Here is a 13,657-nt window from a genome sequence, read left to right as displayed (position 1 = left end):
AAATATATTACTCTTGTATTACTTTTGTACAGTATAATGTACATCTTTAAATATTCAATTTTCTATCAAATTTAAATAAAACAATTAAATTATAAAGTTTAATTTTTTTTTATAAAATTGTATAAAAAATTATACAATTATTAGCCTATTAAAAAATGATTTAAAGGAGTATTCACACAATTGTTCTTCCATGTATTAATTTCAACAGTAAACCTCAGTTTGTTTGCCAAAAACTAAAAGGGTTTTATTTTAATTTGATTTAAAATAAATGTTTAATGCCTTCATTTGATTTTCAGAAAAAATAAAACAAGAATTTCTGGGGGGGAAAAAGGAAAGAAAGAAAGAAAGAAAGAAAGAAAGAAAGAAAGAAAGAAAGAAAGAAAGAAAAAAAGTTTGTAGGGCCCTATTGTTCAAAATGTTCTTTAAATATTCAATTTTCTATCAAATTTAAATAAAACAATTAAATTATAACGTTTATTTTTTTTTTTTTTTAAATTGTATTAAAAATTATACAATTATTAGCCTATTAAAAAATTATTTAAAGGAGTATTCACACAATTGTTCTTCCATGTATTAATTTCAACAGTAAACCTCAGTTTGTTTGCCAAAAACTAAAAGGGTTTTATTTTAATTTGATTTAAAATAAATGTTTAATGCCTTCATTTGATTTTCAGAAAAAATAAAACAAGAATTTCTGGGGGGGAAAAAGGAAAGAAAGAAAGAAAGAAAGAAAGAAAGAAAGAAAGAAAGAAAGAAAGAAAGAAAAAAAGTTTGTAGGGCCCTATTGTTCAAAATGTTGAAATTGAGACTTTTGGACTTATTTTTTCACTGAAATAAATGTTTTTGTAATTACACACAGAGTAAAGTACCGAAAAAAGGTACCGTTAGGTACCGGCAGCAAGATTCAGGTACCGATACCGTACCGGTTAAAATGTGAACGGTACCCAACCCTAGTATTTACACTACAATTACATGAATTATGTTATAAGAGGCATGCTTTAAAATAGCATTTTCAGTGTAGAAATATGAAATTTACTTTTAAATATGAAACAAGTGATAAGTGAGTCATTGAATCATTGACTCGCCTGATTAGTTTCGGTAACAAAACACAATGTGCAACGGTTCTGCTGTGGCTTTGTTTGGAGCTATTATTGCTTGTGAAATAGAACAAAAACAGACAATATTGTGTCTAAAATGCTAAGATACTTAATATTAATCACTTGTTACTAAACTGTAGTATAAAATCAATATCACATTTGCAGTCATGCTGTTATTTGGGAAAAGCTGTGCTCTTGCATGTGTGCATATGCTTTAAAAATTCAAAACAAACTCATACAAGGGCATATTCAGGGCCACTTCTGCATATTTCTCAGATTTGGTGGCATTTTTCCCCAAGCCTCCGTTAATGATTGACCAACTTATTTGATTCTCTCAAATGTGAGGCTTTTTCAGCTTCCGTTGAGTAGCCAAATACTTCTGAGCTAACTAAAACCAACTGAACTTTGTCATAATAATGCTGATACAGCCGCTCTGTCTTTCAGGGGAGATCCGGATGGCGTTCGTCCTGTACAAGCATCTGGGTTCGTATCTGTCCACTGAAAACGCCAGCATGAAGTTCAGCAGCGAGACGTTAAACACAAACTACTCTGTCATCGTCAACTCTCCCGTTATAACGGCGGCCATCAACAAAGACAGTAACAAAGTCTACCTGTCCGACCCCGTCATATTCACCATGCGACATATTCAGGTACAGAGCCGAGCGATTTGTGTTGCATTCGCTGTGAGATTTGTTGTCGGAATAAAACATCATTTCACACCAACTGCATTCATGCCTGAAGTATGTTTCTTCAAGCATTTTAATGAAACACACCCAGCAAATCAACTTTAATCAAGTTCGAAAAATGCAGAAAATGTGTCCGTCTGGGTTGAATATTGTAGTTTAGAGGTCACAGTATGGAATAGAGGGGTTTGCAATGTGAGCCAGATCGATTATTTGGATGATAGTGATACGTTCTGTATTAAGGCCTGCTCACAACAAGGATAACAACTATAATGATAAAGATGAAGTTTGAAATATTGTTCTAAATGTGAAAGAATAACAGGCTACACTTGATTTCGACACTTGTACTGTAGGACGTTATGATTTATGTGATGTGGGAAACACGGACGCAATAGCTGAATCCATTAGATTAGAGTATTAGTAGACTGTTAGGTTAGGGTTAGGGTTAGTTAAATAAGTGGCAAAGTTACTTACAGTCAGTAAAATCAAAATAAAGTGTTAACAGATATAAAGCAGCCAGTCTACTAGTTGACATATAGTTGCAAAGTTACTTAGAGTTAGCAGAATAGCTGCAGTTATATTTGATAAACAGAACAATATTGTGCATTGATGTGGACACTAGTATAACTATCATTAGAGTTATCATTGTCGGTGTGAACGAACCCTTGTAAAAAGTACTCTTAAGCATTAGAAGTAATACGCTTTAAAAAGAATATACTTAAGTGCAAACTGAATTTAGTATTTTCAGATGCATGCTCCATGTGCATGTTAACTGCAATTAAATTAAATTGTATTATAGTTTAAATCTATGTTAAACACAGTTAGCTCAACCAACGCTTCAGTAGGACTTTTGATATGTAACTGTCTTATGGTTAAAATGGCTCATCCAATTGTATTGCTATCATCCTTCCTGCAATGTCATGATTGGTAAAAAAAAAATAGTTCTGCTCGTTAAAATCTGCCAATTCCCTCGCCACCAGCATTTATGCTTGAATTATTTTTCTCCATGCGCTTTATTGAAACGCACCCAAAAATGACACACACACACACACACACACACACAGAGAATCTGTGCTTGCAGGCTCGATTAGAGCTGGAAACGTGGTTTCCACTTTGTGTGCGTAGGATTCGCTCACGGGAGAAAGATATCGGCAAATCCACAAGGAATCTGCAGATTTCCACAGAATACCAGCAGCCAGCTGTCTGGAGTGTCTGTTTGTTATAGATTTTGGCTACTTTGATAATGCTTTAGCCAGCAGTTTAAATCCATTCCTTAGAATTCTTAGAATTTTTTTCTAAAAATGCAAAATGCATAAAAACATTCCGTCTGGGTTGAATATTGTAGTTTAGAGGTCACAGTATGGCATGGAGGCTAGATTGATTAGTTTGATGAATGTATTCTACATTATTCTGTATTTGCTTACCCTTGTGAAAAAAGAACTGCACTTCAGTAGTGGAAATCATATTCTTTAAAATATAGATATACTTGCATGTAAACTGATTGTAATGTTGTCAGCGGTGTTATATTAGTATCACTGACATACTATTATAGTTTTTAGAAGCAGTTTTGCAGGTTTTATTTTTATAGTTTCCGTTTCATTTTAATTTTAGTTAAAGTTTTAGTAATTTTGTTGAGCTTTTTTTTTTGTGTGTGTCATTTGTGTCTATAGTTTTAATGTACATTTTGTATAAATTATTATTTATTAATTAAATTATGAATTGTATAAATAATTGTATAGTTTGTAATACTTGTATTTAATTGTGCTTTTTTATAATTAATATTATTGTAGTTTTGTAGTTTTTATTAATTTAGCTTTTTTTAGTTTAGTTGCAACTAGCTGTTTTTAATGTTTTATTTCATTTAATGTTTAACTCTTTCCCCGCCAGCATTTTTGAAAAAAGTTGCCAGCCACCGCCAGCGATTTTGATGATTTTCACTAAAATGTGATGGCCTCCAGTATACTTTTCTGTATGGATATTTGAATATGCATTTTTGTATTTCTTAGCAGTTTTATTCTAGCTTAAATCATTCTTTTTTTTTTCAACACTTGAATATGGGTAGGTCATTATTTTGAGCAAAAGGGTGAGAAAATCACATTTTTATCAAAAACTACATCTGAATAATATTCAGTACGATTATCAAAGCATAAATCCAGTAAATCGTTTCCATCAACACCTCCGAAGCTTGCACAGACATATATACCACTTCCTAAATCAACATTTTACTCTGTAACATTATGCAGTTTTCATTTATATGCTGTCTATTGCTGATGATCGCATTATTGTTTTCATATGCATCTGTTTACATAAGAGATCGCTCGTTTCTCCGTCCTGTTCACGTGTGTTTTAGTTCGGGAGGTTCAGAAGATGTGTAATAGCACCCCCGAGTGTATAACAGTGAAAACACGAAAAGCCGTAAAAACTCGTCTTTGGCGGTGAAGCGTTTTCTTGTAAAAGACGAGATAACTCGTCAATGGCGGGGAAAGAGTTAATCTCAAGTAACTGTTTTTTTTTTGCTGTATTTTTTCGGACACCTAATTGCATGTTAATTGCAATTAAACTGGAATTTTATTATAGTTGAAATTTGTATTACATGCAATTACAGAAGCTGAACTCTAGAGTGTTTTACCTACTGAAGTAGCCTACATCTTTATGTGTAATTTCATAGTTACTTCTATTGTCTTTGAAATGTAGGTAAAATGGCTCGGCCAGTCATCCAATTTTGTCTTTGTCATCCATCCTGCAGTTTCATGATCAGTAATAATGAGTTCTGCTCAGTGCTGCAGTGCTTTGCTGAAGGTTTTGGACCCTGAGCGTAACTCTTATTCTCGCTTATGTTGTGTGTTTCGCTGCTTTCCTCGCTGACGCAGTTTGTTTTTCCTCGTCTTCCAGCAGTCAGAGGAGAATTTCAACCCCAACTGTTCGTTCTGGAGCTACTCGAAGCGCAGTATGACGGGCTTCTGGTCGACGCAGGACTGCCGGCTGCTGGGAACCAACCGAACGCACACCACCTGCTCCTGCACACACCTCACCAACTTCGCTGTGCTCATGGCTCACGTGGACGTGAAGGTAGAGACGCCGCAAACACATCTGTCCCAGATATAAACATCAGACTATTCATCTGTCAGCGCGTTGAAACACTGCATGCAGATCACAGCAGAAGTTGTTTACACATCCGTTTTTGCGCTCGCTTCAATGCAACAATTTACACATTGCAACAAATGTGCATGTTTTACAAATGAACAACAGTATCACGAACACCCCCAGCTATGTAAATATATCTTATTAATGTGTTTCTTGTCATTTAGCATGGTGAAAACCAGCAATCCACTGTACAAAAACGTAAACGCTTACACTTGAAGCTATTATGTATAATGAATTATAAATAAATAACCGTAACCAATAACACTATGTACTATAGTGTACACTATACAGTAACACTATATGATGTAAATCATCCCGGGATGTTTTGGAGGTGCAGGATGTGCTCTGAAGAAATCAGAAGAAAGACGTGAGGTGTGTTTATGTGGAGCAGATCTCTGTGGAGACTGTTTATTGTGCGCTGATGACTCCAGGCTGTGAGGTGCATTGTGGGAGATCAGCGGGTGGGCGGTCTTTATCTCTCCATATGATCCATGATCAACGACGATTCCCAGCTGAGCGACTTAATACACGCCGAACAAACACGCATACACTGGTGTGTTTGCATTGTTACTGTTGCTTTCGGTTGGTTTTGTGTGTATTTTTAAAGGCCAACAGGATGTGTCTGATGTGCAGCTCGACGCCTGCTGAGTTTTTGTGAGTCGTTGCCATGCATTGTTTTCCACCGCTCACCTATTAGTGCTATTTGACTGTTTCTGTGTTGTTGTTTCTCTATTGATGTCTATTGTTGTGTCCTGTGTGGTAGACGGTTTTTCTCCGTCTGGCAGGCATGGGGTCGCATGGGACGGAGCCTCACCCAAGTGCATTTAATCTAAAAGCTTCATTTACATGTTACATTCAGAGCCCGAGTTTGGCTTTACCTGGAGAGAAATGGAAGAACAATTGGAGTGAAAAATGAGGAGGAGAAAATACATTTTGATGGATGAAAGAAAGGCGCTGTGGAGCGCCGTCGACAGCCGAGGCACTCGAGAGAGGAGTAGATCGCTGACAGACGTTTTGATTAGCAAGTCAGAAGGGTAAACCGTGGGTCTCCTTCAGGTCCTGCTGTTTAAAATAAAATCTCGCCACTCAGATTTCATTTACACTGTGTAAGTCATGTCTGGAAGTAGAGGTCAAGAATGGTGAGGATTGGAGACACACCCATTTGAGGCAGTGACACGCCCAACACGGAATTGAACACGCCCATAAACACACCCACATTTGGGCATGAGCACCAGTGTTGTTATCGATAACTAAAACTATCACAAAATTGTTGATAATGGGAACAAACCTTCTATAAATTAGAAATATCAGATGAAAACCTCAAAAATTTTACACTAAAATAAAATAAATTGAAGTACTAAATTTCCTGGATTTAAAACTAAAGCGAAAATAAATTGAAGATAAACAGAAATATTTCAAATTAACAAGAACTAATGATACTGACAAAAAGCTGAATTTAACTTAAATTAAAATGAAAACTTAAAAGCTGTTATTAATTGCAATATTAATACATATTCTAATAGTTTAGAAATAATAATAAAATACGCATGCACGGTCATCAGGATTAGCCACACCCACATTTTGTGTAGCCACACCCACCACTCATTTGACCACACCCCGTCATGGGTTAGTTACATTCACTACACACTTGAACACACCCACCTTGGGCTGAGTCACACCCACATCAGACATGGAAACCCCCACTGCGGGCTTAGCCACACCCACTGTACATATTGGGTTTGTGGGCGTGTCTTTTTTTTAGTTCACAAGCTTGTGGTCCTTCGGGAAAACACAAACATATCAAGCACGCTGGGTGTGTGTGTTTGTGCACACGATCGGCCAAATAAACCAGATCTCATTAACTACGGAAAACAACTTTTTAATATTTTTGTACTTGAAAGACTAATTCAAAATACTTCAGAAATGTTGCCTTGGCTACTAACTGAAATAAAATAAGCTGATGTGCTAAAATGACTAAAATTGAAACTTTTTAAATGTTCAACTACAATTGAAACAAACTAATCATGTAAAACTGTTCTGCATTTTGTTACAGTGGCAAACATGGGAATGTACAAAAAATAAAAAAAATAGTTGTACATTTTGTCACACTGCCAAACTGCATTGTAAAGGGGAAATAATTGACAAAGTTAAGAATTAGAAATGTTGAAATAAAGTGGAAATACTAAAAGGAAAACGAATTAAAGCTAAATGTAAATACTTGAAATCAACAAAAGCTAAAAAAGGAGAAGAATAAGGAGAAAAGCATGTAACAGGATTACTAAAATGTAAACTAAAATTAACTAATTTTTTGTAAAAAAAATTTCTACACTGCCTGTACTGCCAAATTGCATTGCACAGGATTTCTTTGTTTCCAAAATGAAGATATTGTACTGCAGAACTGTAAGCCACACCCACTTCAGATATGACCACGCCCATTTAGGCACAGCCACACCCACGTAAGTGTGCAGCCTCATAGATGCGTTTCATTTTCTGTCCATGAATCGTTTTCAGTCTTCGACTGTTGAGTAAGGAGAGCGAGGTTTGCGGGTCGATCCTCACAGGTGAGTGTTGTGTTGTTGACACGGCTGCGACGGCGGCAGCCGCATTAATGGACGCATCGAGCGCTGGAGTGATGCTGAGTCTGGGGACAATGTCAGACAACCGTCATCCATCAATCTTAAAGGAGGCTGCTGGTCGCCATGGTTACCTCACGCTCTCATCGCAGAGGTGTGCGTGTGAAAGGCGACAGAATTACAGCTCGTTAGGACGAGGAAACGAGGACTGATTGAATTCTGATAGTGAAATGTGTTCATGTTTATTGCTCTGAAGGCCTTCACGAATGACTGAAATCATTCAACACATTCACTCTCACCGCAACTAAAGCTGCTGCTACTCTCACACTTTCATCATTCACACATGATGGAAGCTGTGCTGTTCAGATGCACACTACTGTTCAAAAGTTTGAAGTTGGTAAGATTTGTTTTAATATATTTTTGAAAGAAGTCTCTTCTGCTCACCAAGGCTGAATTTATTTGATCAAAAATGCAATCAAAATCAGTAATATTGTGAAATATTATTACAATTTAAAATAGCTGTTTTTTTACGTGAATATCTGTTAAATCCATATTTAGAAGTATCATTTTATATTTATATACTGAAAATGTTATTTTGAAACATGTCTCTGTGTAACATGTAATTGTAGTGTAAATGCATATGTAACAGGATTACTAAAATGTAAACTAAAATTAACTAATTTTTTGTAAAAAAATTTCTACACTGCCTGTACTGCCAAATTGCATTGCACAGGATTTCTTTGTTTCCAAAATGAAGATATTGTACTGCAGAACTGTAAGCCACACCCACTTCAGATATGACCACGCCCATTTAGGCACAGCCACACCCACGTAAGTGTGCGGCCTCATAGATGCGTTTCATTTTCTGTCCATGAATCGTTTTCAGTCTTCGACTGTTGAGGAAGGAGAGCGAGGTTTGCGGGTCGATCCTCACAGGTGAGTGTTGTGTTGTTGACACGGCTGCGACGGCGGCAGCCGCATTAATGGACGCATTGAGCGCTGGAGTGATGCTGAGTCTGGGGACAATGTCAGACAACCGTCATCCATCAATCTTAAAGGAGGCTGCTGGTCGCCATGGTTACCTCACGCTCCCATCGCAGAGGTGTGCGTGTGAAAGGCGACAGAATTACAGCTCGTTAGGACGTGGAAACGAGGACTGATTGAATTCTGATAGTGAAATGTGTTCATGTTTATTGCTCTGAAGGCCTTCACGAATGACTGAAATCATTCAACACATTCACTCTCACCTCAACTAAAGCTGCTGCTACTCTCACACTTTCATCATTCACACATGATGGAAGCTGTGCTGTTCAGATGCACACTACTGTTCAAAAGTTTGAAGTTGGTAAGATTTGTTTTAATATATTTTTGAAAGAAGTCTCTTCTGCTCACCAAGGCTGAATTTATTTGATCAAAAATGCAATCAAAATCAGTAATATTGTGAAATATTATTACAATTTAAAATAGCTGTTTTTTTACGTGAATATCTGTTAAATCCATATTTAGAAGTATCATTTTATATTTATATACTGAAAATGTTATTTTGAAACATGTCTCTGTGTAACATGTAATTGTAGTGTAAATGCATTCATGCCATCTCTGAGCTGCATCAATTTATTATTTAATGAGATTAACATTATTAAATTAGATTATTTAGATTATTTAATGTTTTTGACAGAAGTTTCTTCTGCTCACCAATGCTGTTTTTTAATTAAAATACAGTAAAAACTGTAATATTGTGAAATATTATAACAATTTACAATAACTGATTTTTATGTGAATATATTGTAAAATGTAATGTATTTCTGTGATGCGCAGCTGTATTTTCAGCATCATTCCTCCAGTCTTCAGTGTCACATGATCTTCAGAAATCAGTATAATATGCTGATCTGCTGCTCGAGAAACATTTCTGATTATCATCAATGTTGAAAATAGTTGTGCTGCCCGATGTTTTTGTGGTAACCGTGATGCATTTTATCTTTCAAGATTGAATTGAAAATAGCAGCATTTATTTGAAATATAAATCTTTTGTAAAATTATACATGTCTTTTCTGACACTTTTGATCAATTTAATGCAGCCTAAAAAAAATTTGGTTTAAATAAATGTAATATTTGTATTATTTATGAACTTTGAACAGTGGCTAAAATATTAAATCGAGTAAAAGGGTTAGTATTTAGTATCAGTAATAGCTGGTAGGCTATTAGTGATCTTAGCATGAACAACTGACTGTAGATTAAAACATTTCTCTAGAAGACTGACATGATCTCATCACAGCAATTGTTATTTGGTCATTTAAAAAGATTGTAGGTGCATAGGCACCTATTAAATCCATTCATTTTCTGCTTCTGCTTCTTCCGCTCTTGAGTCTATGGAAGCCAAGTTATGAAATTTGGCACACTGATAGAGGACAGTCTCAACATTAACCATAGCACATTTGGAGTCTCTAACTCAAACTCTCTAGCGCTACCAACAGTTCAAAAATTGCCTTTGAACCATACGGGCTAGAAACAATATTCTCTTCTCTTTTGATTCCTTGGCTCAAGATGATTCAATACCGAAACCAGATCCTCTTCAGACCATGTCGGGAAAAATAAGTGATGGAATTCAAGTTGATTAGTCAAACTGTTCTCGGAAAACATGCGAATGAAGAGCGCGCCAAAGTGGACATGAGGCTATATCGCCGCAACGCTTTAGCATATTAAAACCAAAATTGGTGTGTCTCATAATAACCATAACCTGAGGCTGACTGCACGGTTTCGGCACAGTGCCACCTAGTGGTCAGGAGATATGAAAAATGGACGTTTGTGCTTATAACTTCTGAATGCTTTGGCCAAAAATCACATGACTAGTCTCTATAGATTGGGTACGACATATAAGTTGAACAATACACTTTTTTTTTTACCACGTGGGCCATTTTGGGGATCATTCATTTAGAATTTTATGTAAAATGCTATTGCAGTTGTCACTGGGGTGGTACCTTTCACTAATATGTACACTTTAGGTGCCAATATGCACTTGTAAAGTACTATTATGCACTCTTTAGGGGTAAATAAGGTACAAAGGTGTGCTTTTTTTCAAAGGCAGCGCCCCAGTGACAGCTTTTGTAGCTTCTTTATTTTTCTGAGAGTGCATGCACACGTGTGTGAGTGTGTGTTTATAGACACGTAGATTTACTTGAGCTCAGCGTTGACTCTATAAAGTCTGAGACTCGCTGTGGATTCTGCTGAGCAGGCTTGAGCTTTTGATTTACTTACAGCACTGACACACACACACACTGCTGTTGAATGTAGAGGAGATATAGCGCTCAAGGGTGAGTGGGCCTCAGGAAGAGTGATGTGTTATGTGCTCAATGGCCCTCCGGCGCTCAAACACACACACACACACACACACACAAGCAGTGTACTGTTACCTATGCAGCGCTCATAAATATTCATGTGCTGTGTTCTTCAGAAGTGCTGACATCCGGTCTTCCAGACTCAAAGTCTCCTGGGATGTGTCCCATATCAGCTGTGCTCTTCTCCCCTGGCTGTGTGGCCTCCGTAGGGACCCTACAGAGGGAGTACAGTGGGAATCGGTGACGTGTCAGCGGGATCTGAGCGCTTTAACTGAAGTGCGATAATAAATCAAACTCCCTGTCACCGGCGCTTAACAGAAAATACACAATAGATGCGTGAAGTGGGTTTTGTAGGGTTATTAACAGTGCAGGAAGTAGTTTGTGGCTTTTCAGTAAAAGATACTCTTTTTTTAAGGTAATTAATTACACCACGAGGAGTAGCTACCTACTGAGCAAAGGTTCATTATCAGTGTGAATAGCTCCATGGCACTGTTTCTATTTATTTGTGTTTGTTTGTTTGATGGTTGGTTGCTTGACTGTTTGATGAGTCCCTAAAACAATAAATACATCATTTAAAATAATTTTAAAATTATAATAATAATTAAAATTTAATTAAATAATAAATGAAATATTTACTTATAATGAATAATATTTATTTATGTCTGGGTACCTTGAACAATATATAAATCAAACATAAAATTAAAAATGATCACATTTTATTAAATATTTATAAATCATAAAATTATCATTTTAAACGTAAATTGTTTTTATACATTTATGTCTGAATCTCTAGAACAATACATAATAAATTGATTTAAAAAAATCAAAATAATCATTTTAAAAATGATTTATTTAGTAATGTATAAATAAATACTATAAATATATAATTCTTACATATATTTAAAAATATTTTTTTTTTAAATGTTATTTATAAATATTTAAAAACATATATGTAGTTTTGATTGATTGATTGATTGATTAACTGGGCCCCTAAAACAAACAATCAATCAATCAATCAATCAATCAATCAATCAATCAATCAATCAATCAATCAATCAATCAATCAATCAATCAAACAATCAATTCACTTTTGCATATATAATAAAAAACTTGATATATGTCACCATCAAACCCTCGGGGGCATGTGCAGTTTGCCAGTTTTGGCAAAGCACCATCTACTGAAAAAGAAATCATGCAGCAAAAAAAAACAAACTAGTTCTAACTTAGTAATTTCTTCACTGATATTTCAGACGTCCGCGGTCATGTCGAGTACAATGACACCCATCTTACCAAAGTCAGCTATCTGAAATTTTATTGAAAACTTGCCTTTTGAAACTCCTACATCTTTCATCATCTTCGGCTCAGATATTCTTGACACCATGCCAATAAAAAGATACTAACATGTTGATAGGCTTTTGATACAGCAGAGCGTGTGTAACACATCAACACAACTGACAATGAGGAGAAGCTGAAGTTTGGTGACGCTTTTGCTTATTCAGATGAAACCATGCGGGTGGAATCACATCCTGCACCGCACACGATAAGTCTCAGTTAGTATTTTCATAGTTTTCCCGTGAAAATATGTAAACGGTCACCTAAAACCAGATGAATTTACTTGAGAAGCAAACTCAAGCAAGTTTGAAGTAACTGTGTAAAATATTAAGACTTGTTTTCAGAAAATATATCTTGAAGCAAGTTTTCTTTATTTGTTTGTTTTTACCTAACGGCAATTTGTATGTTGTTGTTGTTGTTTACTCATGCATTAAACCAAATGTGTAAGGTTTAGGCTTATTGCCCAAAAAATAATAAGTAGAGAAAAGTAAAAGTAAAATAATAAATAAATAAATAAACATAATATATTTATGCAGAAGTGTCATTTTAGTATTATATATATTTTTTTTTATTTATATATATATATATATATATATATATATATATCAACTAACTGAAATAAAAGAAGTCTACACCTTTCCATATTTTATTTTAAGTTAACATCCATTTTATTTCAAGTTACAGAAATATTTTTGTATGGTATTAGTGTTGATGAATGATAATTACCCTGATCTTGTCATTACATTTGCATTGTTTACCACAGTTTCATTTTTTAAGCATAAATAACAGTACATTTTCTTAAATGTATGCTTGCCAGTGGGGTAGGAAATATAGACATAATTTAAAATACACATACACTGAAAAACACATCTTATCTTGTACCATTTTGCTTCTCAAGTAAATTTAGTTTTAACAATGTTTAGATATTTTTACTGATAAAGAATATGATTTTTGCACTTCTTTTCACTGCTTTTTCCATACTGTGCAGCTGGGAAGATCGTGTGTTTGGACACGGGAAGTTTTAAATGGCTGACTGCATGTATTTATTAGTTCATGAGAGGGTGAAATAGCACAAGTGTGTGTGTCATAAAGATTTAATGAGAGAGCGTTCAGTGTGTGTGACTCTAATGCAGAACATCATGCATGATTCATGATCTTTAAAGCCTCTTATTTCATATTTTTCAATTATCTGAGCAGGTTTGTGAGGTCGCAGAACAGCATCCATCAATGTCCACATAACGAGAGCGTTTGTGTGCGTCTTTCAGATCGCCTGCGCCGTCTTTGCGGCTCTGCTGCATTTCTTCTTCCTGTCTGCGTTCACGTGGATGTTTCTGGAAGGCGTTCAGCTCTACATCATGCTGGTGGAGGTGTTTGAGAGCGAGCATTCGCGCAGGAGGTATTTCTACCTGGCCGGATACGGCATTCCTGCGCTCATCGTAGCCGTTTCTGCCGCAGTGGATTACCACAGTTATGGGACGGACAGAGTGTGAGTC

At 35.7% G+C, this 13,657-nt stretch overlaps 1 protein-coding gene across 1 annotated transcript in view; it reads left to right on the top strand.

The window, feature by feature from the left end:
• Positions 1 to 13,657, top strand: part of LOC107566254 (adhesion G protein-coupled receptor L3-like) — a 54,834-nt gene that overhangs the window by 8,904 nt on the left and 32,273 nt on the right. Inside the window, exons 3-9 of the mRNA XM_016251645.1 lie at positions 1,542 to 1,747; positions 4,673 to 4,849; positions 5,532 to 5,578; positions 7,436 to 7,651; positions 8,384 to 8,599; positions 10,949 to 11,108; positions 13,430 to 13,650. Coding sequence (XP_016107131.1) covers positions 1,542 to 1,747; positions 4,673 to 4,849; positions 5,532 to 5,578; positions 7,436 to 7,651; positions 8,384 to 8,599; positions 10,949 to 11,108; positions 13,430 to 13,650 — 1,243 coding nt within the window. The remainder of the gene's footprint in view (positions 1 to 1,541; positions 1,748 to 4,672; positions 4,850 to 5,531; positions 5,579 to 7,435; positions 7,652 to 8,383; positions 8,600 to 10,948; positions 11,109 to 13,429; positions 13,651 to 13,657) is intronic.

This window comes from Sinocyclocheilus grahami, unplaced genomic scaffold (assembly GCF_001515645.1).
Source record: "Sinocyclocheilus grahami isolate Dianchi unplaced genomic scaffold, SAMN03320097.WGS_v1.1 scaffold1064.1, whole genome shotgun sequence".
NCBI classification, from domain to species: domain Eukaryota; kingdom Metazoa; phylum Chordata; class Actinopteri; order Cypriniformes; family Cyprinidae; genus Sinocyclocheilus; species Sinocyclocheilus grahami.
The sequence above is the reverse complement of the archived record's forward strand: the minus strand, read 5'-3'. Positions and strand labels throughout refer to the sequence as shown.